The sequence below is a fragment of the Sciurus vulgaris genome, assembly GCF_902686455.1.
Source record: "Sciurus vulgaris genome assembly, chromosome: 2".
Taxonomy (NCBI): domain Eukaryota; kingdom Metazoa; phylum Chordata; class Mammalia; order Rodentia; family Sciuridae; genus Sciurus; species Sciurus vulgaris.
Window position 1 is genome coordinate 174,812,993 of NC_136462.1, and position 26,965 is coordinate 174,839,957.

Below are 26,965 nucleotides of genomic sequence, written 5' to 3' on the forward strand. Positions count from 1 at the left end.
TACCCCCAAACTCATAATTCTGTGGGTCAAAAATTTGAGCTGGGCTTAGTTGGGAAGTTCTTCTGCTGTTCTCGCCTTATGTGCTGTAGTTGTTCAGTGGCTTCACTAAAGCTGGATTGTTTAAGATGGTCTCACTCATGGCTGTGATTAGACTACATGTGCCTAGCATGTTGGCCTGAGCTTCCCACATGGTTGCATTTCAGGAGGCAGAGTGGACGCTTCAAGGTCTCTTGAGGTCTATCTCTGAAGTCCCACAATGTCACTTTTGCTTTTAATTGGTTGAAATGAGTTACAGAGTCAAAAAGTTAGGAAACAGGCTCTACCGCTTCATGAGATGTGCAGCAGATAAGCTGTTTATGTGCAGGAAGGGTGGAATTTGTGGTCGTTTCCTACATTCACCATACTCTTTACCTCCCCACAGACCCTCCCAAGATTCCCACCATGACAGTCTTTGTGGAGCCTGAGGGTGGCCTCCAGGGCATCCTGGACTGCCAAGTGGACAGTGAGCCCTTTGCCAGCCTGACCCTTCACCTTGGCAGCCGACTGGTGGCCTCCAGCAAACCTCAGGAAGCTCCCACTGAGTCACACATCCATGTCTCAGCCTCCCCTAATGCCCTGAGGGTGGACATCAAGGAGTTACGGCCCAGTGACCAGGGGGAATATGTGTGCTCTGCCTCCAATGCCTTGGGCTCTGCCTCTGCCTCCACCTACTTCGGGGTCAGAGGTGAGGGGAGGGGGCTTGATCTCCAGGCCACTCTGCAGAAAGGCACAGTTCTCAGGTCCAAAGTTTGCCTTCCCTGAATCTGTTTGGCTACCATACAGACTATCTTTCTAGTCTAAACAGATTGCTTAGAGTTCCCTTGCATGGCCAGGGTTGGGAGGTTGGAAATGAAATGAAAGTTAGACTAGAAGGTTTCATCTTGGGTGGGCCAATGTGTTTGGAGGGAGCGATGGGGCTATGAGCCATAGCCTCCCCCTGACTACCTCCTCCACGTTCCAGCTCTACATAGGCTACATCTGTTCCAGTGGCTCCTCTGGGTTCTGGGACTGCTGGTGGGCTGCCTGTGCCTGCTGTTGGGCCTGGGGGCCTACCATAATTGGAGGTGGGTCCAGAGCAAGAGAGGGTTGGCCACCTTTCTATACCCTTTTCCCCCAACATTGCCCCATATCCTTTAGGGGAACCTTCCTCTTACCAAGTTCACAGGCCACATACTTCTTAGCCCACCTCCTCCAAACTTGGAGATCTCTTCCAGAATTGCCTCTACACCCATATTTCTTTTTTCTTTCCTTCTCCCTACACTGTTTGGGTTAAAGAAAAGGCTGGGGAAGAAGCAAGATAAGGTGTCCCATGCGACCCAGGGCTTCCCCTCCTCTGTATAGTGGGCAGTCTTGGGCCAGCATGTGGGGACCGGAGGGAGGTTGGGGGCAGGTGGTGGGGAGGAGGGAGCCTCTCTGACTCCATTCCTACATGTAGGAGGAGGCGTTCTGATAAACTGAATGTGGGCGAGAATTCGGTGGAGATGGCTCCTCAGAAAGACACCACACAGGTAATTATTCAACACACAGGCACCTGCAGGCATGAGGTCTGGGCCACAGTGCCTGGCTGGCATCTGGAGGCTATGCTCATTGATAGGATGGTGCCTGGGACCCAGGGTGAGTTGGGGAGGGAGTACCGGGAACCAGGATCCCTTGGGAGATGGGGAGAGCAGGGTTCTAATCAGGGTTAAGAGTTGCCACGTGTTTTCTCCCTGGGTAACTGGCTCCCTGGGTGACTGGCTCCCTGATTCTGGTAGACTGGACTAAGCAGCATTACCCCCCACTTCCAAGATTCTTTGACTTTTGTTTTGAGGTCTCTTCCCACCTCCTGAGTCTGCCTGTCACCTGATCAAGGGTGAAAGTCTGTTTCCCCTCCCCTGGGATATGCCCCTTCTTCTGATGACCCATCTGGTGGGTCATAGCTCTTAAACCAGTTTCAGTCATTCAAAACTCCTACCAATTCCCTCGGGACTCCTACCAAGGGCTGGGGGCTAGGGGTGGGGAATGGACCCACAGTCCTGTGACCGGGATTTTCTTTGTGAGAAGCTCATTGATCCTGATGCAGCCACATGTGGAACTTCATCCTGTGCTCTACCCCTGAGCTGACCCGTGGTATTACCTGCCCTCAGGAAGAGGAGGTCGCTGGCATCTGTAACGAATCTGGAACTGTGAAGGAGGCAGCGTTCTACCTCTGTGCAAATAGAGCAGTGACCTCTGACTTTCTATGACTAGCTCCAAGTCTCTTGCCCCCAAGAAAAATGGGTGGTAAGAGGTGATGATGAAACCCAGTCTACCCCAGGACTGTGTGGACTCTGTGGGATTCTGAAGAGAATCAAGTTGATCATGCTGTCTACTTCTCTCTCTGTCTCTATCTTTTCTCTGGGTCTCTTTTTGTCTCTCCATTTCTTTTCCAAAGGGGGCACTGCTCCTTCACATCTTTCTTCTCAAACCCCACCCTGGACCTTTTGGATGGATTAGAATAGAAGAGTATCTGAGACCACAGAGACTTTTCCAGAAACTTTGTACCAGATGGAATACAACTCAGGCTTCTCTTATAAGAGATCAAATACTGTGATATCAACATGATACGATATTATTTTTTCTCTTGCATACTAGTTTGGGTATGCTATGGTGATATAAGGTGTTGGGGCTTGAGATTCTTCTATCTTACTTTTCTCCATCCCTAAAAGGTTGTCTTATGATTGTGAGGTTCACTATGGCCCCACTGTGTCTACAGCCCTACAGTGAGAAGAGGGAAAAATGGAAATGGAAGGTCTTTGGTCAATCAAACTCAGAAGTGGCACATGTCAATTGCACTCCCTTCCCATTGGCTAGTCATGTGACCACTCCAAGCTGCAAGGGAGCCTGGGCAATGGAGTTTTTATTCTGAGTCCAAAGTACATTTGGAACGTCTATTTCCAAAGGACTCCCAACTAATGACTCATGCCTGGAACTTTTGACATTGATGGAAATGCTGGCAGCAGGCCAGTTCTGTCACAGTGACCCAAGCCATTCTTGTCATGGGCTTCCTGGAGGAGGTAGTCCTTCTCGGCTCTCAGAACTGAGGAAAGCAAGATTTGGTGGTCCCTATGGTGAGGACATGCCAGGCTGTGAGGGTGCCTGAACAGACATCTTTGTAACAGATCTGGCCCCCGGAAGAAGAGATGCTTCCATTCCCACCCAACTCCAGGGGTCGGGCCCTGCTTAACTGGCTCTCTCAAGCATGAACGAGGCGCAGACAGATGTCGTCAGCATCTTTGTTGCTGACAGGTGCATCCCTCTTCTTGATTGAGTGAGCTCCTGTCCTTTTCCTGTGGGCTTGTGTACCACATTGAAGTGAATGAGGGTTACCAAGAAGGAATAAAGTGCTCTTGGGAAATCAGGGATTGAGGGGAACCAGTTTTCAGGTGGGCTGGTGACTCCTGCTCCTGGTAGCCTGTATCAGAGAGTGGGAGAAGTAAAAGGACTGATCTGGGCCTAGGATTTGGGCTAGAAAGCATGGTAAATAGTGGGGCATTGGCATGGGGGTTAACAGATTGGAAAGAAATTGAATGCCAGTTAAGCTTTGTGCAGCTGACATTGCACCCACCCTCATTCCAAACCCCATTTCTTTGTGCCTGATTGCCACACTCTTCCTTGGAATCTGTCCAGCATGTCCCTCCAATAAACTTCCATCCAATGATGCAACTGGAGTGAGTTTCTTGTAACTCAAACTTCTGGGCTGGAACACAGAGGATTCAAACATTGGTGGGTTTTATTCTTGGGGAATATTAGCGAGGTGGCCAGGGAGTGCACATCACATGACACTTATCACTAACTGCCTTCTGTTGAAACAATTTCTGTCCCTCCTTGCTCCTTGAGGCTCTGGTTATGTGATGTTCACCCCCGGTCACCAGCACAGTGCTTGGCATGGTTTCTTCTGAATTATTGTTGAGTAGGAGGGTGGAAAGAATGGGCTAAATCCATAGGTGGGAGAGGGAGAGAGAAAACCAAATGCAGCCAGATGTTTGGGGGCTGTCTAGGGAAGAGAGAGAGAGAGAGAGAGAGAGAGAGAGAGAGAGAGAGAGAGAGAGAGAGAGGGGAGAACCTCAGATGGCTGCAGGAGGGGTGAGGGGTGACTTCTGGGGGGTCTGGGGACATATAATGTGAGAGTCTTCATCTGCTTCTGTGTCCCTCCAAGGGATGCATGTCCACCTTGGGTTGCATAGTGCTCAGAGCATTTTATTGGGTCCATCCCTAGTGATCTGAAGCCCCCTCTTAGACTTTTGAAATAAACTTGTAATTGAAGTATAACATACACACAGAAAAATGCACATAGTATAGGTGTGTACAGCTCAGTGACTTTTCCAAAAGTGAACACACACATGCCACCAGTGTCAGATCAAGAGACAGAACATCACCAGAACCCCAGAGTCCCTCCACGGCCCCTCTGTACTCTCCAAGGGCAGCTACTATCTTGATTTCTGCCACCATAAATTTGATTTGCCTATTTTTGAACTTTATATAAATGATATCATTCAGTGTGTGTGACAACTTTGGAAAACAGTTTGAAAATATCTATTGAGATTAAAATATCCCTCCCATGACCTTAACATTTCTCCCCTGGGTATTTACTTAAGAAAATGAGGGCTTATGTCACCATAAGACTTGTACTAGAATGTTCACATAAACACTACTCATGGCCAAAAATTAGAAACAATGAATGCACAACAGCAGTGGAGTGGCTAAAAAAATTGTGCTATGTTCACAAAATGGAATATTATAACAGTGAGCAGGAAAAAAATGGGCGATGCTCTCAAACAATGTTCAGCGAAAGGAGCCAGATGCTAAGAACACAGGCTGTATGCATTAATCAGTTCTGTCTCTGTGGCCAAAATGCCTGAGAAAAACAACTTAGATTCCAGTGGCTCAGGAGGCTGAGGCAGGAGGATTGCAAATTCAAAGCCAGCCTCAGCAATTTGGCAAGGACCTAAGCAACTTAGGGAGACCCTGTCTCAAAATGAAAAATAAAAAGGGATGGGAATGTGTCCCAGTGGTTAAATGCCCCTGGGTTCAAATCACTAGTACCAAAATAAATAAATAAATAAATAAATAAATAAATAAACACCAAAAAGAAAACTTAGAGGAGGAAAGATTTATTTTGGCTCATGGTTTTAGAGGATTCAGTCCACGGTTGTTGTTAAGGTGTCCCCCTAACGCTCAGGTGGGAGACAATGCAAGAATTATCAGAAGTGAAATGACTAGATTATGAAAGGTATAGCTAGGTTAACTGGGCAGTAACTCAGGTAAGTAGGGGCAGCAGGAGGAAGTGGGTCACAGGGGTGTGCCTTTGGGGTTTTATTTTGTCTTTGGTGAGCACAGCTCTCTCTACTTCCCGATTGCTACATCCTGAGCTGCTTTCCTGTGCTATGTCCTTTCATCAAGATGTTCTGCTTCACCTGTGGCCCAGTGCTACATAGAGTCAGCCAACCCGGAACTGAACCTCTGAAACTATAAGCCAAAATAAACTTTTCCTCCTGTAAGGTCGATCTTGCTAGGTCTCTTGGTCACAGCAATGCAAAACTACAACATCACTAGATGTTCTGGTCACTAGAAAGTTGGCTAGCTCCATTGCTTTGTCCCGGAGGCAAAGTGGACATCATGGCAGAAGGGTGTGGCAGAGGAAAGCAACTCAGCTCTTGGCAGTCAGGAAGCAGAGAGAGGAGAAGGGGCCAGGGACAAGACAGAGTACCCAAGGGCACACCCTCAAGGACTCACTCCTTCAACTATGTCCCACCTCTTAATAATGTCATCCAGTTATAAATCCACGAGGTAAGAGCCCTTGTGATCCAATCACTTTCCCAAAGCCCCACCTCTGGACATCACTGCACTGGGGACCAAGCCTTCATTCAATACATGGAACTTTGGAGCAGACAGTGAAGATCCAAACCATTAACACCGTGTGATTCCATTTTTGTGAAATTAAAGGATGGGCAAAACTAATTAATGGTGATATAAGTCAAAATGGTGGTTACCAAAGGGGGAAATGATTGAAATGGGCCATGAAGGAGCTTTCAGGGGGCCTGGGAATGTGCTCTGTCTGGGTCTGGGTGCATGTTGTATGGGGGTGTTTACTTTGTGAAAATTCATTGAATGGCTTACTTTTCTGAATATATGTTATATTTCAGTAAGAAAGTTTAAAAGAAATCTTCCACTTAGCTGGGCATGGTGGTGGGTACTTGTCCCAGGTACTTGAGAGGTTAAAGCTAGAGGACTACTTGAATCTAGGAGTTAAAGGCCAACCTGGGCAACACAGTAAGACCTCATTTTTTTCTTTCTTTCTTTCTTTCTTTCTTTTTTTTTTTTTTTGGTACGGGGAGTGAACCCAGGGTCGCTTAACTATTGAACCACATTATCAGCTTATTTGTATTTTATTTGCAGTCGGGGCCTCAAGGAGTTACTTTAGTTCCTAAGTTGCTGAGGCTGGCTTTGAACTTGTGATCATCCTGCCTCTGCCTCCGGAGTTGCTGGGATTATAGGCATGGGCCACCACACCTGGCGAGACCCCATTTTCTTAAAATAACAACAATAACAACATCAACAACAAAAACCCCACCACCACTACCACCAGAAAACTCCCACCTTTTATGCTTGATAATCAGTTTACCCAAATCGAATCCTGGCTGATTAATCGGTTTTCTAAGCAAGCCCTTCACCTTATCAAGGGACAGTATATTTCCCTTTGGTTGTACCAGGGTGTCAGGGATGGTGCCTTGACTGTGACTTTGGGATACTCCATTCACACGCATTGCTTTTTCTGATGCACTCAACCATGGCCTGGCATCTCCAGGTGCCACCCTGGACATGTGGGTGAGTGGAATTGGCAGTGTTTCTCCAGGACAACCTCTGCTGGATCACTCTTTCAGGCAGAGTCCTGTTAGTTTGTGAATGTTACCCACCACAAGCACTTGTTCTATCTTGTTTCCAGGACACTTCCCGATGCTCCTCAGAGAGAAACACCAACAAATCATTTGACAAATTATCTTTCCCATATTACTGGACATGAACACTGGGCTGATTGGTGACTTTCTAGGATCCACCTCCCTCAACTTTGATCCAACACCTTCATGTCCTCCTCTGCAAATTCAGAAGTAAATTTACAGTTGCTCTGAGATTTTGGCAGAAAAGTTCTCTGACGCACTTGGACATAGCTCTTCTCAGAGCTCTGACATCAAGGGTATATTAAAAAGAAAACAAAACCAAGCTGCAGAAAAAGGTTAAGCAAGAAATGTCTTTACTGTCTGGGTATGTATAAAACCTGTATAAGAAACTAATAGCAGCTTCCTGTTGGCTGATGAGGGTTGAAAGGATAGAGACAGAAGAGTTAGAAAGACTTTTTCCTAAGCATTTTATCATTCCTTAATTTTTATATTTATTTATTTAGTTTTTTGAGACCGGGTCTTGCTGTATTGTCCAGTCTGGCATCAGGCTCTTGGGTTCAAGTAATTGTTCAACTTCCTGAGTAGCTGCAACTACAGATGGGAGTCACTGTGCCAGGATCCATTATACTTTTTGATGCTGGAATCATACAAATGTAGGATTCTCTCGAAGCTGGAATTTTTACTGACTACATTACTAACTCCAAAATCTTGGAAACAGATTGGTTTAAAAGTTAACATCCCTCCCTATCTGAATGTACACCTAGTACTCAAACCAACCAGTCTTTCTACTAGAAGCTACTGACACCAAAAGGATCCACGGCCCCCAAACATGTTACTGACACGGAAAGGTGACTCCCCCGCCCCAACATCCCCACCCCAGCGTCTGGGAGTCTATGACTTTGTACAATTCTTTCCTCCGGCCATGGCCTGGGACAAAGGTGCCCCAACCTGCGCCTGCCCTGAAGTGTCGCCTTTGCTCCGTACCCAAGACCACAGCCTCTGCCACTCCCCCCACGCCCTGCAACTACCACCACCACCCCGCCAGCGCGCCTCAGGGACGGAGGCTGGCAGCCACTGCAGTTCAGAGGCAGCTACACCTGACAGTCCCTCTCTCCCTGGGGGCACCCGGCGCAGATGGATGAACCCTCCCGGGGGTTCTCCCCTAGGTGCCTCTGGGCAGGACACGTATTAAGTCAGGGTGGGGATAGAGGTCGACCCCAGAAGACCACCGAGAGGGGCGTCTCGGGACCGACCTGAGCAGCTGCGGTCCTCGGAGAACCTTCCCCGCGTTCCCGCCCCATCCCCACCCCCCGCCCCCAAGAGTAGGGACGCTGAGGGACCGCGCGGGCTGGATTCCTGCCTCCGCCCGGCGCGGCTTGGCTCTGTCCCTCGACGGCCGCTTCTTCCCCGCGCTGGTCGTCCTGGCTCCCCGGCACGCACAAGGTCGATTCCCCCGAGACTGCGTCTGGACAGGATCCGCTGCGGTGGCTGCTCCGCGCAAGGTCGCGCGGGAGCGTTGGGAGGCTGAGGGCCAGGCTGCGCGCGGGGCGTGGGTCGGCCTCTATCTCGCCGGGGCGGAGCCCGCAGCCAGCTGCTAGAGATTGGAGACCCAGGCGCTCTCAGCCATGGGCTGGGGGTCCCCGAGAGCTCGGGGGTCGCTGGTGCTGGTGCTGCCGCTGCTCCTGCTGCTATCGCCTTGGCCAGTGCCAAATGCCTTGGTGCTTCCAGGTGAGGACGCATGGGGGGTATGCCCCTGGCGCAGATGAGGTAGTTGGTGGTGATGGGTCCATCCAGCTCTGGTCAGCAGATGGAGGTTATGAAAATCTGAGACCACCTGGCTAAGAGGACAATGCAGAATTTAGGCAGGCGTCTCGAGACCTGTCTAGAGGCTCTGAATGCTTGGGGTGGCCTCGGGGCCCAAATTGCCCACACTTCGTACCCTGTAAAGCAGAGGGGCAAGCTAAATTCCTCCCTCTGCTGACATCCAGCCCCCCAACCCCTTTTGCCTGAATTCTCTTCTCTCAAAACCTTCCAGTCCCCAACTGCCAAGGAGATTGGCTTCTGTGCCTCCAGTCTCCAGGGTCAACAGGTCTCACTCCTCCAAGAAGCCCCTAGGCCCACTGAGTCCTGCTGTGTCCCTAGAGTCCTGCTGTGCCCTCAGAACCAGCTGGTCCCATCGCGCTTCTTCCTCCCCTCCTCCCAGGGACTGGGGCAGTGTGTATATTGTTGATGGAGTTGCCTAGTTTGGTCAGAGAGACTGGGACTTCTCCAAATGGAAGTGCCTGGGGAAGACTGCAGCTCTCTCTTCCCAGAGACCTCTGCAAGCTCCCTGTAGGTATGGGCTGTTCACAATAGTCCCTCCAGGAACATGGGGGAATTTTTCAGAGCCTGTACAAGTGCTTAACAAGAGGCTGAACTGGCAACTGGAGCAGTTGGGAGCACCAAAGACTGGAATGGGAAGCCTAGGAGCTTCAGGTTCTACAACTCTGAACTGAGGGACCCCCGAGGTATTGCTCCTGCTCTGTTCTGGCCAGAAAGAAAGGGACAACAGTTGTCATACTTTTGGGAACAAGCCCTAGGGATTTCACTGTTGTCTACCCTCAGAGCTCTAGCCTGGAGTCAGGGAATGGTGATGGGACTCCTGGAGAGAGGGGCTCTATTCTTCAGCTCAGACATGATCCCGTGGTTTCTGCTCCCATGCACCCAGGCACCAGCTCCATCTTTGCTTTGCCGATGTGCAAATGGTCAGCAAGTGTATGCAGGCCACATGGCTAACACTCACACCCACTTCTATACATTGCACCTTCCGAGGCCTGGAACCAGAAAGCTTGTTTCTCCATACCAGTTAAGCTCTCTCTGGGCTGAAAAATGCTGCTTCTCACCCAACCCCTCCCTACAATTAGCTCCTTTAGCCTCTGTTCTGAAACAGTCTCTCCCCAAACCTGCCATCTGCCTGATGGCAACTTGGTCATCAATTAAAGAAAGTTTCTTAAGGAAAGGTTGCTCCTGGAGCTGCTGTCGCTCTAGGTCTTTGATGTCTGCAGTCTAGGAGAGGAGATGGAGGAGGAAGAAGTTGGGGTGGCCTGGGAGTAGCTGAGCCACCTCCATAAGCAACCATCAGCTTGAGCAGCAGGATTAGGGCCAGGGCTGGTAAACAGGGGACTGCTTTTCTAGGAGATGGGCTTGCCTTAGGGATTGAGGATCAGAAGGGTGGGAGGGCCAGCTGCTGGCTCTGGGTGGTTGCTGCAGGGTTGGTTGGGTGAGAGTTGCTGAGGCCAGTTATGGGGAAGGGAGGGGAGGGAGCATTCCAGGGGAGAATTCCAGGCACCCTTTGAGTAATATTTGGCTCTGGGATTCCTCCTAGAGCCCCCTTAGGCACACTGCCACAGGAGCACTGAGGCTCTGTCCCCTGGCTTTCTATTTGAAGACAAAAAGAGGGGACTTCTGGGCCAGGGTCCTTGTGCCTGTCACCAAGACCCTAAGGGAACACTGGGCATAGTGGACCTTGTGAGATCCAACATCTGGTTGTTGTTTTTCTCAGATGGTGGGGGAGACACAGGCAGCCTCTTCTCACAAATCTCTCATCCTAAAGGCATCTGCTGCCCAGTCTAAAAATACAGAGGGTGCCTCCTCCTTCCCTTTTTTTCCCTTCCCCTCTGTACTTCAGGCCTCTTCCTTGTGACCTCTGACTCCCCCCCACCCCCGGGTCAGGCAGCTCCCAAATCCCCAGCTGAGTTATTCCCTCCCAGGCTCCTCTGTCTCTCTCCTGCCATCTCTCTGGTGGCTCCTCAGTTCCAGGGTTTCCCCATGAGTGCCCACTCTTTCTTCCCCAGGCTGAGCCCAGGATTATTGAAGATGGTGCCTGCCCCTAGGACCTCCCCTCCCTCCTTCCCAGACACCTCAGGTCCCCCTCACTCTGTGCTCTGTCTTCATCCCAGGAAACACCTGTGGAGAGCCTGTTACCCCCGAGTGGGTCTTGGATGGACGACCCTGGCACAAAGTTACCCTGGAAGAGCCGGTCAGTGCCAGAATACCGCATGTTCAGCAGGGGCCCGGGTCTCCCAGCGTTTTGCCCTTCCCCCATTTGCAGCATGGCCATTTTCCTGGGGTCTCAGAACCATCAACTTACTGCTTCCTTAGGCCCCTCCCCACCAGGCAGGCGGTGGGGTGGGAGATATCTAGATGGCTGAGCCTGCACACATGGAAGTCATTTTCAGTTTCCTCCCTCACCTTCCTTCTTCCCTCCCTCCCCGTATTATCCAGGCTACCCCCACCCCCACCAGGCAGAAATGGGTCCAGAGTTTGTGGGGCCTGAAGCTTTTCAGGAACTGCTTTAAGAAGAAAACAAAATATCTTCCTTTGGCCAAATTTACCAGAACATGTGACTCTGTAGATACATTGCTTATTGTTCCTCCCAGGACCCTGCCACTGAGGGGCCCCAACTCTCCTAGTACCTCCAGATGCAAGCCCATCCCATCTTGCTTCTCCAGAACACTCTGCCTGGCCTCCTCCCAACCTCTGTCCATAGTATCTTCCAGAATAATCATCTCCCATCTGTTGCCACAACATCTGTACCACAGACTGAGGCTAGTAGCCTCAATATGTCCATTTTACAGAAGGGTAAACTGAAGCCCAGAGAAGTTAGAAAATCATCCATGGTCAGATAGGCCAAGACCAGTTAAGGTCTGAAAGACCTTAGACCACTGGTCACCCCCACCCAAGCCTAGAGAGCACAGAGGTCTGAATTTCCAGGCAAGAGAGGGCAGCTCCACTGTTTAAGGAGAGTACTACCATGTGGGTTGGGGTTACTGGAAGGCCAGTGACTCCCAACCCAGGGCCTTCATTTGGGTCCCACAGACCTCCAGGGCCCCCATTCAACAGGTCAAGCACAGTGCTGGCCTGCACTTTGAGATTGTTGATACCTGGTGGAGGTGAAGGCTGGACACAGGTTGGGGTCACCCTGACTGTGGGCTTCCTTCTCTGTCTGTCCTGGGCTGTGACTAAGACTAGGATCCCATAGGGCCCTGCTTTAGCTGATTCTGGCCTCTGCCCCCAGGAAGCCTGCCAGTCCAGGATGGCTCAGGACAGGAGACTAAGCTTTGACAGGGTGTCCTCTTCAACAGTCAGGGCACACTCACATTTCAGGGTGTAGATGGGGCACAGGGTAGGTGGGCAATATCATCAGGAGGGCAAGAAGCAAAGGCAGCAGGGGCTGTAGAGGGGCAGGGACCTCCAATGTGTTCTTCCATCTGTGGGCCACAGCCTTTCTCCCAGTGCAAACCTTTCCCCAATAAAGCAAGTGGCATTCCAGCCATATGAGCTCATGCTTGGGTCCTTGTGGAGCCTGTGACTGGGGAAGTGAGGGCCATCTGCTCCCCACCTGCAGGGAAAGAGCCTGCCTCCAAGACTCTGAGTTCCTTGGCCAGGGCCCCAGCCCAGTGCATTTTAGGATAAAGGGGAGGGCCAGCAGGGTGGGGGAAAACACTCTGAAGATACACCCCCCAGGACTCTCCTGGACTCGGTCCAACTCTGGGCCCCCAGCCAGGCTGAGCAGACAAGGGAGGGAAGATGGGGTGTTCCCATGGGGTTCAAGGGGGGAAGAGGGTGAGGGGAAGGGGAGGAGGGCTGGCTGGCTGAGGCCAGCCCCGCAACCCCTGACATCTATCTGAGAAAGTCAGAGTTCTCTCTGCCTGGATGGAGTCCATGTTTACTTTGTGAGCTCAGGTATGAGGCAGGCCTGCTGGAAGCCACGAAAAACTTTGAAAGATGGGGGCAGTTTGCCAGAATTGGAGGTGGAGGAATAAAGTCTGAATTCTACAGGAAACGAGGGGCAGCAAGATACAGAAAGAAGGGGCTGGGGGTGTAGTTCAGTGATGGAGCACTTGTCCAGCATGCATAGAGCTCTAGGTTCAATTCCCAGCAGAAACAGAAACAGAAACAGAAACAAACCCCCAGATAGCACAGGGGCTGTGAGGGGACCCAGACCACGGCTACTCAATGCCTGTTTTTGCTTTTCATGCTTCCTGGGAATGAAAGAAGAGGGAAGATCAAGGGGGAAGGCCCAGTGACTGTGGGAGAAGCAGGGCACCTTTCTGGGTCCCCTCATCTCTAGGGATGACATGGTGTGCCCTGGAAGGTTTGTGCACCTTTGAGTGGCTGTTGTCACATCAACAAACATCTCAGTTTGGGAATATCTTTATATGTTCCCACTCCACACCCTCTACATTCTCCATGACCCACGGGGTCTACTGTACCCATGAACTCGTTCACCAGCCAGCTCTAACCCCTACCTGCTCCCTGGCAGGCAGGCGACTCAGAGGCCTCCATCACAGCCTGTCCTCCTTCTTGCTCAGATCTTGAAACTCAACTCAGGGCTGGTGGTCTTGGAGGCTGAAGGCCAGGAGCTCCTGCTTGAGCTGGAGAAGAACCAGTGAGTACCTGGTAGGGGTGTTTGGGAGCCAAAAACAGACACTTTCTCTGGAGGGGATCAGTCCTGGGGACAGGAACTAACTAGTTAGAGAGAGAGCCTCAGAAGGGGTACCGGTGACAGGAAGAGACTGAGGTGGACTGTTGAAGCTGGGTCAGCCCTGCTGTGGGCATATCATGTGTCCCAACCTCAGGAGCTGCTTTGCTTGGCAGCTCCCTGCTGGTGATGAATGAGCACCACCTAGTGGGGATTCCCAGGACGTGTGGAGCCAGAAGAATCTTAGAATTCCACAGATGGGACAGCATTCCAGGTAGAAGAGATGGCAGGGACAAAGGTTCAATGGCTACAGGAGTCAAAGCACATTCAGGGGTGGCAATTTGGACTTTCTGGACAGTCTCCATCTGCAGGGAAGAAAGCAGGGGGAAATGAATGTGGAGACTCTCAGTAGGGCCAATCACCAAAGGCAATTTCCTGCTGTGTCCTGCATATGAAGAGCCAAAAAATTTGAGCTGGTGAATTATCAGGCAGAGAGGGGCTCAGGATGGTGCCCTTGGCTGAGTGGGCTGGGTGTCCAAGATGGAGAGCGGGGTCTTGGAACCCTTCAGTCTATATTTTCAATAGATATCACTTAGTGAGTAGTAGTTTCATTGCATTGACGGTTCTGAGCCTTCTACACATATTTTATTTTCTCCAGTGGAGTCAGACTGGGAACAAACTCGAATTCCACCATGCCAAACCACAGTTACCTTGGGGTTCAATGTCCCTACCTATTAATGGTGTGTGTGTGTGGGGGGGCACACGTGTGTGCATATGTAATAGGGGAGCAAAGCTGGAGAAGGTGGAGGAATGACTAGGAGTAGGAAAAGCAGGAATGACAGGTGTTTGGAGGTAGAATGCAGGTAAAGAGGTTGAGGTGAGGTTGGAATCAAGGATTTTTTTTAAAGAAGAATGATTGGCTTATGCTTGATCTGTCCTCATGGAATAGGGTCTGGAGAAGGTGGGGAGGGGGATGCCTACCCAGGTGGTCAGGGCAGAAACAGATATAGGCAGGTGGATTTCTTTTTCCTCTGGAAGCAAGACGTGAGCATCACTGAGGGACAGATGGGAGACATGTGGGGTCTGGAGGCCTTTTGAGGAGAAGATTTGGAGAATTTAGGGCGGAGGGAGGCAAGAGGATTGACTAGATGGCCAACAAGGTAGGCAGAGGCAGGGGTATTCAGGGAGTTTACCACACTTCTTTGGCTCCCAGTCTTACCTCCGCAGCAGTGTCTCCAGAATCCTCCCCTTTTGACCTACAGATCCAGCTGCCTGCTGCAGGCCCCACAGGACCACAAACCCTTCCTCTGCCTGTTCCTCCCTGGTGCTTTCCATACTCCCACCTCCCACTTCTAAGCCACGATGAAACCTGACCTTCACCTTTCTCTCTAGCTCAGGGTTTTTCTGAGCTGGACAATGCACAGCCTCTCCTGTCCCTTCCCTAACACACACACTGGGTGCACCCTGTAGAGCTGCTTAATTAGCATTCGGGGAGGATGGTGGAGGGCAACTTTGAGGAGGTGGGCTAATTCCTAAAACACCCCTTCCCAGCAGGCTGTTGGCCCCTGGATACACAGAAACCCACTACAGCCCAGATGGGCAGCCAGTGGTGCTCATCCCCAGCCACACGGTGAGATGCTTCCAGGGGCTCGGAAGACAGGGTGCTGGGTGCTGGGGATGTGCTGCTATTCCTACCCATTCCCCAATTCCCATTCCTAAGGAAGGTTGGAGCCAGTTTTCCTCTCTTCCTTCCCTTTGCTCCTCCTGCTTCAGCCCTGGCTGAGATGTGGGGTTGGGTTCCTTCCTCTCCAGGATCATTGTCACTACCATGGGCGTGTGAGAGGCTTCCCTCACTCCTGGGTAGTCCTCAGCACCTGCTCTGGGATGAGGTGAGCAGCACTGGGGGAGGGGACTGGGATGGGGCTGAAATAAGAGCTCCCTCACATCCCCCTCTGCACCCCTCTGTACCCTAGTGGCCTGATCAGGCTCAGCAGCAATGCCAGCTACTATCTGCATCCTTGGCCACCTGGGGATTCTGAGGACCTCTCAACCCACAAGATCTTCCGCGTGGATCAACTGCTCACTTGGAAAGGGGCCTGTGGCTACAGGGAACTCAAGGATAAACTAGAAATGGCCAGCCTTCTTCCTGCCCCCCAGAGCAGGGTCAGGGACACAGATCCAGTTGGAAGTGGGAATGCAGTATCTGTAGTACTCCAATTCAGAGGAGACAGGAATGTAGGCCCAGACCAGGGCCACCTGTCCTGATATTTTAACTCAGAGGCTGAAGAAACAAATCCTAGCAAAATTTAAAAACTCTTCTTTCTGGAAATTGGGGTCAGTGGTCACGACTCAAGCCCAGCATCCATCTTGTCACTTAGCTTCATTATTTGTCCCTCCGTAGGAGAGGCGAGAGTACCGCAGGAATCCGAGGTACCTGGAGCTGTACACAGTGGCTGACCACACCCTGGTGAGGGGAGACCCAAGGGGTTTGGCAGGGCCTGGCATGAGGCCAGCTCAGCCTTCACTCCAGGGCAATTCTGCCCTCCCAGTTCTTGATCCAGCACCGGAACTTGAACCACACCAAACAGCGTCTACTGCAGGTCGCCAGTTATGTGGACCAGGTTGGGGATCGCGGGGACAGGGCAGCATGGTGTAGAGCGGGAGGAGAGGGTCGCAGCCACCAAGAAAACTGGTGCCTGGTTCCCGCCCTCAATCCCGCCGTTCCACCCTCAGATTCTCAGGACTCTGGACCTTCGGGTGGTGCTGACAGGCCTGGAAGTGTGGACTGAGCAGGACCACAGCCCCATCACGCCAGACGCAAACGCCACGCTCTGGGCCTTCCTGCAGTGGCGCCGGGGGTTGTGGACTCGGCGGCCCCACGACTCTGCGCAGTTGCTCACGTGGGCGCCCCTAACTCTATTGCGGATCGCGGGCCGGGAGATCCCGACTCACGGTCCCGCAGGGTCACGCCGTGCTCCACCCTCAGGGGCCGTACCTTCCAGGGTACCACTGTGGGCCTGGCGCCCATCAAGGGCATGTGCTGCGTCGAAAGTTCTGGAGGCGTGAGCACAGTGAGTCCTCCCAGGGACCCAGGAGAGCAGAGCTGCTGGGAGTCAGGATCACGGCCCACAATGATGTCCCCACACTCTCCCAGGACCACTCGGAGCTCCCCATTGGCCCTGCGGCCACCATGGCCCACGAGATAGGCCACAGCCTGGGCCTCAGCCATGACGCGGACGGTTGCTGCGTGGAGGCCACGGCGGACGAGGGCGGCTGCGTGATGGCAGCGGACACTGGGTACGCGCGTAGGGCAGGAGCCGCTGGATCTGGGCACGTTTCTCTTTGCGTTTCTTTGGTTATCCCTCAGTTTCCTTTGCTGTATAATGGGGATGATGATAACTACCTGCCCCTAGGGGTTATGAGGCCTCAATGGAAAGTGGTTTCTCGGGAATATATAAAGATTAGTTTTGGAACAACCTACCAAGTTTACTCCAACTCTGGAATAGCACCGCTGGGTCGCTATTCCATCATGGGTCCTTGGCTTACCCACTCTAGGCGTCACACTCTCCCGAATCAGGCTCCCGCCAAATGGCCCAAGTGGTTTCCCTTTTCTGAACTCAGACTCTGGAGGATTCAGGCCTCCCACTGATCAGGAGATGTTTGCGCATCTGGCGCATCTGGCAGCTTTGTGGCTAACTCCAGGGGTAAGAATCCAACTCCAGTCGGCTTTTGTGGGGTTGATTCTCGCATGTCCGACACCCTTCTCGGTCCGTAGGCATCCGTTCCCGCGTGTGTTCAGCTCCTGCAGCCGCCGCCAGCTGCGCGCCTTCTTCCGAAAAGGAGGTGGCTCGTGCCTCTCGGATGCCCCGGATCCCAGGCACCTGGTGCCGTCGGCGCGCTGCGGGAACGGCTTCGTGGAGGCAGACGAAGAGTGCGACTGTGGTTCCAGCCAGGTCAGGTTCTCTTGCCCGGCCTCGCGGGACCAAGGCTGGACCCCGCTCGTCCCCTCCCCCGAGGTATGGGGCGCTGTGCCCTCACTGTTCCATTCTCACCTTTCTAATCCCAGGAGTGCCCGGACCCCTGCTGCATCGCGCATAACTGTTCGCTGCGTGCAGGGGCCCAGTGCGCCCACGGGGACTGTTGCGCGCGCTGCCTGGTGAGAGAATGGAAAGCCCAGGAATGACCACTTGGGGTGCTTGGCCGGCCAGTAGGTCTTGGCTAATTGGTGCCCTCTGCTTCCCCTATTGGGTGCAGAGGGCTTGGCTGTCTGTGTGAGTCCCTTTGGATCTCCTGCCGGGTCCTCCACTCTGAGCCGAGTTCTTGGCATGGTCCTCTGACGGTCTAGTGTCTCTCTGCGCTTCCCTAACTGTGTTACCTACGGCAGCTGAAGCCAGCAGGCACGCCGTGCCGCCCGGCTGCGGGCCACTGTGACCTCCCGGAATTCTGCACGGGCACCTCCCCACACTGTCCCCCGGACATTTACCTACTGGATGGCTCGCCCTGCGCCAATGGCCGAGGCTACTGCCAGGACGGCGCATGTCCCACGCTGGAGCAGCAGTGCCAGCAGCTCTGGGGGCCTGGTAAGACCATGCGCGCGCCCTCACCCTGATCCCTCCTGGACTCTGCCCAGTTGTTCACTGTGGGGACGATACAGGGCAGAGATACTGAGGCAACCTGATTGCCAGCCCTGTCCTGCCCATTCTTCTTCAGGGTCCCGCCCAGCCCCAGAGGCCTGTTTCCAGGTGGTGAACTCTGCAGGAGATGCCCATGGGAACTGTGGCCAGGACAGCGAGGGCCGCTTCCTGTCTTGTGCCCAGAAGTGAGGAGTGGAGTGGAGCAACCAAAGCTGCGAAGTAAATTGTGGGAAGAGGGAAACTCCACACTGCTGACCATCCTCCACTTCCTCCCCAGGGATGCTCAGTGTGGGAAGCTGCAGTGCCAAGGTGGGGATCCAAGTCCTCGGGTGCCACACATTGTGCCCGTGGACTCCATGGTTCCCTTGGAGGATGGTGAGGTGGCCTGTCGTGGAGCCTTTGCACTTCCAGAAACCCAGCTGGACCTACTTGACTTGGGCCTAGTAGAGGCGGGGACCCAGTGTGGACCTAGAATGGTGAGCCCTGCCCATCCCACCACCTCCTGGCCACTTGAGTCCTGCAAACCAAAGCCCCGCCCCCCCCACTCATTGCCCAATTGGTACATTGCCCATAGGTGTGTCAGGACAGGCGCTGCCAGAATGCTACATTCCAGGAGTTGGAGGGCTGCCTGATTGCCTGCCACAACCGAGGGGTGAGTAGCCTGAGGGGTGGAGGTGCCCTTGGGGTCCCTGATCCCTGGTGACCCTCCTTCATTCCTCTTCTCCTTTGCAGGTTTGCAATAGCAACCATAACTGCCACTGTGCTCCAGGCTGGGCCCCACCTTTCTGCGACAAACCAGGCTTTGGTGGTAGTGTGGACAGTGGCCCTGTGCAGCCTGAAAGTATGCCAGTGGGGTTGGGGGGCTGGCAGATAGGGCCAGGGATGGTGCACCTGCTCAGGACTCAGCGCCCTTGTCCTCTGCAGAGACAGATGCCTTCCTGCTAGCCATGCTCCTCAGCTTTCTACTGCCTCTGCTCCCTGGGGCAGGCCTGGCCTGGTGCTACTACCGGCTCCCAGGATTCCATCTACAGCAGTGCCCCTGGGACTGTAGGAGGAATCTCCGGTGCAGCCGGTAGGCTCTTGAGTACCCAGTCTCTGAGGGTTCTGGTTCTTCCTTCTGAGGTACTTCAGTGATTCCTACTCCTCGGAATTCTGCTGGGGCTGCAGAGAAATTAGGCAGGGGCCTCAGCCTTGTCCGCAGGTGCAGAGAGATATCTGAGTCATTTGGAAAGAAATCTTGGCCTTCCAGGCAAGACCAGGGTGTGAATCCTTGCTCTCACCAGCATTCAGGGCATGACCCTCCCATCCTCCCTCCATAACAGCCTTTCTTGGCCACATCCTCAGCTTCGCCCACCAGGTAGTTACCTTACCTTCGACTTTGCCTTATTTTCTCACCAGCTCCCACAGTTCATGCTCCGTCGTGCCCCTGGAGGCCTCTCCAGGCTCTCTGTCCCCTGAATTTTCAGTCCTCTGCTACTTCCTCTGCCCATATCACTTCTATCACTCCCTTCAAGTTCCCCAGTGCTGGTCTGCACACGTTTGCCCTCCATGCCACTGGCCAGCTTTGGTGCTGTCTGCTCTTATGCCCCAAATCCAGTTCTCTGTGATCTGGGAGGAGGGTTGCATAACACTAAGCGTGGTCCACCTAGGGCTGCCCCTTTGCTGGGATCCAGTATCGTGTCTGACATAGCTTGACCTCGAAGTGCTCTGAACCAGTGGAAGAAGAGAGCAGGGTTTGGATTGGAGAGGGGGCAGAGGGCATCCCCAGCAGGGGCAGGGTACCAACTACCAGTTGAGAGGGCCTTGACCGTGGCCTGTGGGCAGAGGAGAAAAGTGGGCAGAGCTTGGCATGTCAGGGGCACTGCACAGGGGTGGCAGTTGCATCTCATTGCCAGGGTGTGGCCTTGAGGGCAGTGACTGACTATTCAGATGAGACATCAAAGGAAGTGGCAAGGGCTGGTGGTGTAGTTCAGCAGTGGAAGGAGACAGCAGATTTTGGATTTTAAACAGGGCAGAGGGCACCCTGGTAGGGGCAGGGCACCAATTAGGTCCCACTTGAACATTCACCTAGCATGAGCACTGCAAACAAAGTGGCAAGACCCTGGGAGATGGCTTGGGGTTATAAAGGGCAGCAAGGCCCCCACCAGCAAGGAGTGCAGGCAAGCTTCCACTGGGCAGGGGCAGGGGACATCCAGTCCTCAATGGAACATGAAGGATGCCAACATCTAGAGGGTTCCAGGAGGCTGGGATGACACCAGAGCTTGGAAGAAACATCAGGACTGGAGAGAAGGGGACCTGGAGGGCGTGGGTTCCAAGTGAATCCTGGGGCCCATGGGCTCCTCTCAGGTGGGAGCAAGAAGGAGCCAGAGAGAATGCTTGGAGCAGAAGGGTGAACACAGTCAATGCAGAACTACAGCTGGGCTTCATGCTGTGGGGAAGCAGTTCCTGGGTCCCTTGCTTGGGGTCATTCTTCCAACCTCCTGGCCTCTGATTCTGGTGCTCAGGCCCAAAGATGGCCCATGCAAAGACAACCCCCTGGACAGCGTTGACCCCATGGAGTTGGGCCCCACAGCCACTGGAGAGTCCCAGGTCCTAGGTGAGTGAAGCAGCAGGGGACATGGGGAGGGAAGTGAAGGAGTGAGCTCCTGCTCTCTGCTTCTCTCTAGATAGGCCACCTCCTCTCCATTTAATCCCTAGCCACCTTGAGTCCCTGCCCCAGCCACAGGGACTCCTGCCAGCTGTGTTCTTAGCATTCATCCTCCACCATTCTCCCAGACCCTGTGACCCTGCCAGAGCCCAACAGCCACTCTGAGAAGCCTGTATCCCATCGCCCTGCCTGATCCCTAAGGTAGGTGGGGACCCTGACGCTATGCCCATTACTTAGCACCTGCCTCTTTCTTCCCTTAGCTTCATACTCCCTACACAGATTTCTGGGCTTGGGTTCACATGGAAAAGGGACAGACCTCTCAGAGAAGCTGTTGGCATGGAGACCAGGATGCTGAAAGCCCCTGGGGTAGGGGCAGGAAAAGCTGTGGTTCTTCTTGGGTCATGGGTCCTCACTGAGAGAAGACAGGGTGTCTCTCCCTCATGACATGTAGCCTGGGGCCCTAGCCCTCAGGGAATAACTCCCGGTTCCTCCATTCCATTCTCAGCAGGATAAGTCCAGAAACCGAGATCCTGTGTCTGGGGAGAGGTGACTCCTAAGATAAGAATTAAAGACAAGTGACCATTGACAATCACTCCAAGAACTTGGACTCCAAGGGCAAAGCCAGAAGGCTCTGAGTGATTTCCTTCACCTTCTGCAGCCTTTTAGTTTCTTCTGCCAGTTGAGCTCTGCCCCACCTACTCCAGGACCCTAAAGCCTTATCAGAAGTTACCTCTGCTATGTTGTTCCCAACCCTGAGAGCTAGGGCATTCTGGGTACATCCTCCACCCCAAAAATCCATCAGCAAAGGAGTAAAGGTCCTATAGTCCCCAACCTCTCCCACCAGGGGAGGCTGAGTCACATTGGACACCCAGAAACCTTTGTCCTGGGAGCCTGGCTGTGTCTCCTGTTTTCCCCAGATGCAGCTCTGTGGAGGGCAGAGATTCCTGAGGCCTGCCTTTCAGATTTTATTCCACACTTTAGTCCTGGCCCCTGCCAGCAAAGCAAGCAAACAAACAAGCATAATCTTTGGGAACTTCTTTCCTATCTCCTTATATCCTAGACTTTTCCTTGGTCCCCAAACCCATTTCTAGCTCTCCATCAGAAGTTGTGGAGGGGTGGGTCGGAAGTAAGACATGCTGTCCTAGGGCCTCTGTATCTTTTCAAAAGGTGGCAACCCTGGCAGGGGTCTGTATCAGGGCCTTGGACGAGCACTAGAAACAGTGATTCTGGTGGTGCCAGGACAGTGAGCTTTGATGGGAATCATCTTGGAGAAGGGTGGACTTTTCAATGAGCCAAAGCAGAAAATGAGGGAATGAACATTCCCATGGAGTTGCCATATACTTTCAGTGGTACTATCTCCTGCTAGGATACTGGGGTGTGGGTACGGTCACTTCAAAATTCTTGGTGCCTGTATTCGTTTTCTTTCACTGTGAGACATCAAAATTTAGTTTACAACAACGACATTAGTTTATTATCCCCAAAGTTTCTGTGGATCAGGAATTCATGGGTGCCTTAACTAGGTGATTACGGCTCAGGGTCTCTCATTGAGGTTGTCGTCAAGATGTCGGCCTGGGCTGCGCTCATCTGAAGACTTGACTGGGGTTGGAGGATGCACTTCCAAACTGGTTCACGCACATGCTTGGCAAGTTGTCCTGACTCTAGGTGGGGGGCCTCAGTTCCTCCCCACCTAAACCTCTCCACAGGCTGTTTGAGTGTCCTCATATCATGGTGGCTATTTTCCCCAAAGAAAGTGATGGGGAAGAGAGAGAGAGAAGTAGAAGTTATCCTTTGTAGGACCTTATTTCAGAGGCCACACAGAAGAATGCCACCACATTGTGTTCGTTAGACTTGAGTTGCTAATTCTGGCCTATATTATAGAGGGGAGGAATTCAACTTCAACTTCTAAGGGAGTGTCAAAGAATTTGGGAACTTTAAAAAAAAAGCACCACCGTGCTTTTAGTTCAATAGCCAGCTGTAACATGGATTATGAAATCCTTTCCAGCTTCATTTCTAACCAACTTGCTCAATTATCTTCTTTTTACAAATTTTTGTTGTTGTAGATGGACAGAATGCCTTTATATTCCTTATTTTTATGTAGTGCTACCAAGTGCTTCACACGTGCTAGGCAAGCCACTGAGCTATATCCCCAGCCCCTCTTCTTCTTTTTTTAATTAAAGGAATTTTATTCTCTAGAAATGATAGCTCTAAAAGAGTGAATTCATACATTAAAACACATCGGGCTTAGAGGGCTTTTTATAACACAAGTTCTGGAAAGGGAAACTACATTATCTGGGATTATGAAATTATTTTCAGAACCATTCATTAGGTTTTCCATCATAACTGCCTGATAAACAGGTAGCATTTTACTAATGATTGTTAGAAGAGATGTCGGGTTTATAATTAGAGTGGTTGCAGATGCTTCCCCAAAGAACTACTTTTTTTTTTTTGTATTGTAAACAAATGGGATACATGTTGTTTCTCTATTTGTACATGGCGTAAAGGTATACCATTTGTGTAATCATAAATTTACATAGGGTAATGTTGTTTGATTCATTCTGTTATTTTTTCCCTTCCCCCCACCCCTCCCACCCCTCCCACCCCTCTTTTCCCTCTATACAGTCCTTCCTTCCTCCATTCTTGCCCCCCTCCCTAACCCTAACTCTAACCCTAACACTAACCCCTCCCTCCCCCCATTATGTGTCCTCATCCACTTATTTTTTTTGTTTTTTGTTTTTTTTTTTTTTTTTTTTTTTTTTTTTTTAGCGGTGCTGGGGATTGAACCCAGGGCCCTGTGCTTGTAAGGCAAGCACTTTACCAACTGAGCTATCTCCCCAGCCCCCCCCCCATCCACTTATTGGTGATATCATTCGACCTTTGGTTTTTTGAGATTGGCTTATCTCACTTAGCATGATATTCTCCAATTTCATCCATTTGCCTGCAAATGCCATAATTTTATCATTCTTTATAGCTGAGTAATAGTCCATTGTATATATATGCCACAGTTTCTTTATCCATTCATCAATTGAAGGACATCTAGGTTGGTTCCATAGTCTGGCTATTGTGAATTGAGCAGCTATGAACATTGATGTGGCTGTATCTCTGTAGTATGCTGATTTTAAGTCCTTTGGGTATAGGCCAAGGAGTGGGATAGCTGGGTCAAATGGTGGTTCCATTCCAAGCTTTCTAAGGAATCTCCACACTGCTTTCCAGAGTGGCTGCACTACCAAAGAACTACTTTTAACTAGCAGTTTAACCAAATCCCAGCACATGAAGTGGGCATCCCATCCTATAATCCACGAGGTCCAAACCATTCCACTTTGTGCTCACCACTCCACGCTGTTTTTCTCCCCAGATGGATCCATGAACGAACCCACATGACCGAGACACAAACTTACAGATTCTAATGGTCAGTTTGGAAACTGGCTTTTTATCATGAAGTAGGCAAAAGTACAATTTATGAAAAAAACAGAAATCCAAGCAATTTGTGCACAGAATTTCACATAATTGGAGAAAAGAAAGGTCCCTGAGTTCAAGTTGTCTAGGTATCATTAGGAAAGTGCGTGATAAAAAACAAAACAAACGAAAACTCCTAATGATACAATCAAGGATAGTTTGTTCACAATATCGAATGACATTTGTCCTTAAAGGAAACAAACCCACCATGGTAACTAGAAATAATGACAAAAATTATGGGGCAGAAATAAACATCTCTTTCTTTTTTAAAAGAAGTTTTTTTAGTTGTCAATGGATCTTTATTCTATTATTTATATGTGTTGCTGAGAATTGAATGCATTGCCTCACACATGCTAGGTCAAGCACTCTACCACTGAGCTACAACCCCAGCCCACATGAGCATCTCTTAAGAGACTTCTCTACCTGTTTTACTGACTTATCATTTTTTCATTTCATAAATGAAAATCATTCTCCTTTTGGTGGAGCTGTGATTTGGTTCAGATTGGATCACTGCTTCATACAGTTCAGGGTCCACACTGTCTAAGGAAAAGGGCTTGAAAGGTCAGCCTGCTATTTACCAGAACTGAAGCCATCCAGAAGCCCAGGGAGTGACACTGGTACACCTTAATACAGGCTGGAAATCCCTCTCTAAGCTGGCCAGCGGCCTCAATCTCTCATCTCTAGGGTCCCCTGAGTACTCAAAGGATCATTTTGAAATCTTGTCTGATGTCTGATTTTGGGAGACCAAGGGATTGAACCCAGGTGCTCTCTACCACTGAGCTGTATTCCCTGCCCTTTTAATTTTGAGAATTAAAATTTTGAGAGTGAATTGTTGATCCTGGCCTTTAACTTGTCATCAGCCTGCTTTTGCCTCCAGAATCGCTGGGGTTACAGGGGTGACCACTCCACCTCATTATTTTTTTTAAACACCTACACAGTATTAACATTTTAAAGCCTCAAGAAACTGTCCAGAGCAAATTCCTCCACTCAAGAGAACAGAGCTCTAACATGCAACAGGGAAAGAGTGTAATACAGGGTAGAGAAATGGTATGTACAGGGTAATTTTCTTCTTTCTGAATAGTTTTCAAAAACTTCATTGGTTCTTTTTAGTTATATCTGACAGCAGAATCCATTTTGATGTGATTATACAAGCATGAAATATATCTTATTCTAGTTAGGACCCCATTCTTATGGACAAACATGATAGTGGAATTCACTATGTTGTCTTCATATATATGTACATGGGAAAATTATGTCAAATTCATTCCACTGTCTTTGCTTTTCCTATATAATCAAATAAACAATTGGGCTGGGAGAGTACTTCTTAGCATGTGTGAGGTCCTAGTTTGATCCCCAGCACTAAATAAATAAATAAATAAATGAAAATAAGGTAAGATAATCAATTAGGGATATAAATAATCAATACGTGTATATATATATATATATATATATATATATATATATATATATATATCCCATCATGCACCACACTACAATGGTGGTCCATAAGATTCTATCACCCAGTGATACAGCCATTTTAGTTTGTGCAGTTGCACATGGATGTTTGCACAATGACATAGTGGCCTAATAATGCATTTCTCAGAAGATACCCTGTGGTTAACCAACACATGCCTGTAGTATGGTCAACTCCTGTTTCTTTAATCATTAGAATGCCAACCTGTGCTCCTTAGGAAGAAATTCAGTGTCTTCCTGAATCCCCTCTCTTCTCTACAGAATGACCCAAGAAACCTGGGACTTATTCCATCTTAAGTGGCCAGTTCAGCTTGAAAACAAGTTAGCCAAGCCAGTGTCATCTAACTTGTGAAAAATGGAAGCTAGAGGGGACACTGAGAACCATCCCGTGTTTGCAGGGTGAGGGTGACAATGTACAATGCATTGCTCAGACCTCCTGCTGTGGGGAGCTTAATTGGCAGCACCAGCTGCAGCTCCTCTGGTTCTGCCACTGTTTTTGTGCTAATGCAGGCTGATTTCCCAGAGATACAGGACTGCTCCAACTAGCTACTTGACTCTAGGACTCTACATTGGCTGGGGAGAGACTTTCTTGGACCTGCTCTGAGGTCTGAGCTTTTTGTCTGTGCATGTGTGGTAGTGGGTTTTAACCCAGGGCCTTGCATCCCAGGCCAGTGCTCTACTACCAAATTACATCCCCCACCCTTTTTAAAATGTCATTTTGAAACAGGGTCTCACTAAGTTGCTCAGTCTGTCCTTGAACTTGCAATCCTCCTGCCTCAGCCTCCTGAGCAGCGGGGATTGCAGGTGTGTGCCACTTCCTTCCTTCTTCCTTTCCTTCACAGCTGTTAGATATTTATTCCAGTCTGAGTCCTCTCTTTGCTTTTCTGGCTTCCTTCTCTCTTATCCTTCACAGACGCTTCCCCTAATAAATCTCTTGCAATGTCTAATTCTGTTCTGGCATCTGTTTCTCAGTGGACCTCCCAGGCACACTCAGTGCTGGCACTGGTTCCCACTGCTTGGGAACCACTCTTCCCAATCTGCTCTCCATGACATGTTGGTAGCTTGACAGAGGTCATGGTGGGAATATTTACACCATAGAAATCAACTAATGCCACACATGAGGGCGTTTCTGTCCCCAGTGAGCTATCAGCATACCGCTGGGCTATATTGTGCACCAAGAGACCTGTATTGAATTCCTAGGCTGTTCATAACATTAATATTCATAGTATCTCCAAACTAGAAACTGTCCAAGTGTCCACCAGCAATAGAATAAAACAGTAATTTGTCATATTATGGTTTTTATATTTTTATATGATAGAAAATAGCAATGAAAATAAAT

At 50.7% G+C, this 26,965-nt stretch overlaps 2 protein-coding genes across 8 annotated transcripts in view; both read left to right on the forward strand.

Annotated features, from left to right (window-relative positions):
- The window catches only part of SIGLEC1 (sialic acid binding Ig like lectin 1), a 28,729-nt gene extending 20,930 nt beyond the window's left edge, over positions 1-7,799 (forward strand). For 3 of the 5 annotated variants that reach the window (XM_079127854.1, XM_079127852.1, XM_079127853.1), the window contains exons 19-22: positions 422-724; positions 1,001-1,103; positions 1,475-1,547; positions 2,166-3,740. In XM_079127854.1, coding sequence (XP_078983980.1) covers positions 422-724; positions 1,001-1,103; positions 1,475-1,547; positions 2,166-2,264 — 578 coding nt within the window. In that variant the 3' untranslated portion in view covers positions 2,265-3,740. Of the gene's footprint in view, positions 1-421; positions 725-1,000; positions 1,104-1,474; positions 1,548-2,082; positions 3,741-7,003 lie in introns of those variants that run through there. The other 2 variants (XM_079127855.1, XM_079127856.1) reach the window with 2 other exon arrangements.
- A 472-nt stretch (positions 7,800-8,271) lies between these two features.
- ADAM33 (ADAM metallopeptidase domain 33) lies at positions 8,272-21,870 on the forward strand. 3 transcript variants are annotated; one of them, XM_079127859.1, is made up of 23 exons: positions 8,272-8,684; positions 10,895-10,974; positions 13,310-13,386; positions 14,971-15,049; positions 15,232-15,308; positions 15,393-15,582; positions 15,821-15,886; positions 15,969-16,040; positions 16,153-16,319; positions 16,406-16,490; positions 16,574-16,716; positions 17,195-17,372; positions 17,486-17,575; positions 17,804-17,999; positions 18,130-18,238; positions 18,331-18,362; positions 18,465-18,529; positions 18,628-18,705; positions 18,786-18,894; positions 18,978-19,125; positions 20,558-20,649; positions 20,961-21,066; positions 21,209-21,870. In XM_079127859.1, the coding sequence occupies exons 1-22, from the start codon at positions 8,582-8,584 to the stop codon at positions 21,053-21,055; spliced, it is 2,331 nt and encodes a 776-aa protein (XP_078983985.1). In that variant the 5' UTR covers positions 8,272-8,581; the 3' UTR covers positions 21,056-21,066; positions 21,209-21,870. The 3 variants fall into 3 exon arrangements, with proteins under 3 accessions (XP_078983985.1, XP_078983984.1, XP_078983983.1); XM_079127858.1 differs by having other exon boundaries at positions 14,974-15,049; positions 18,331-18,529; XM_079127857.1 differs by having other exon boundaries at positions 8,273-8,684; positions 18,331-18,529.
- The last annotated feature ends 5,095 nt before the right edge of the window (positions 21,871-26,965 follow it).

What these genes read in the sequence shown, in the direction of transcription:
- ADAM33 (XM_079127857.1), top strand. Translation starts at nt 8,582, where the DNA reads ATGGGCTGGGGGTCCCCGAGAGCTCGGGGGTCGCTGGTGCTGGTGCTG. An exon ending in TGCTCATCCCCAGCCACACG is followed by an intron (nt 15,050 to 15,231) that starts GTGAGATGCTTC and finishes CTTCCTCTCCAG; the next exon opens with GATCATTGTCACTACCATGG. An exon ending in GACTCTGCGCAGTTGCTCAC is followed by an intron (nt 16,320 to 16,405) that starts GTGGGCGCCCCT and finishes CTCCACCCTCAG; the next exon opens with GGGCCGTACCTTCCAGGGTA.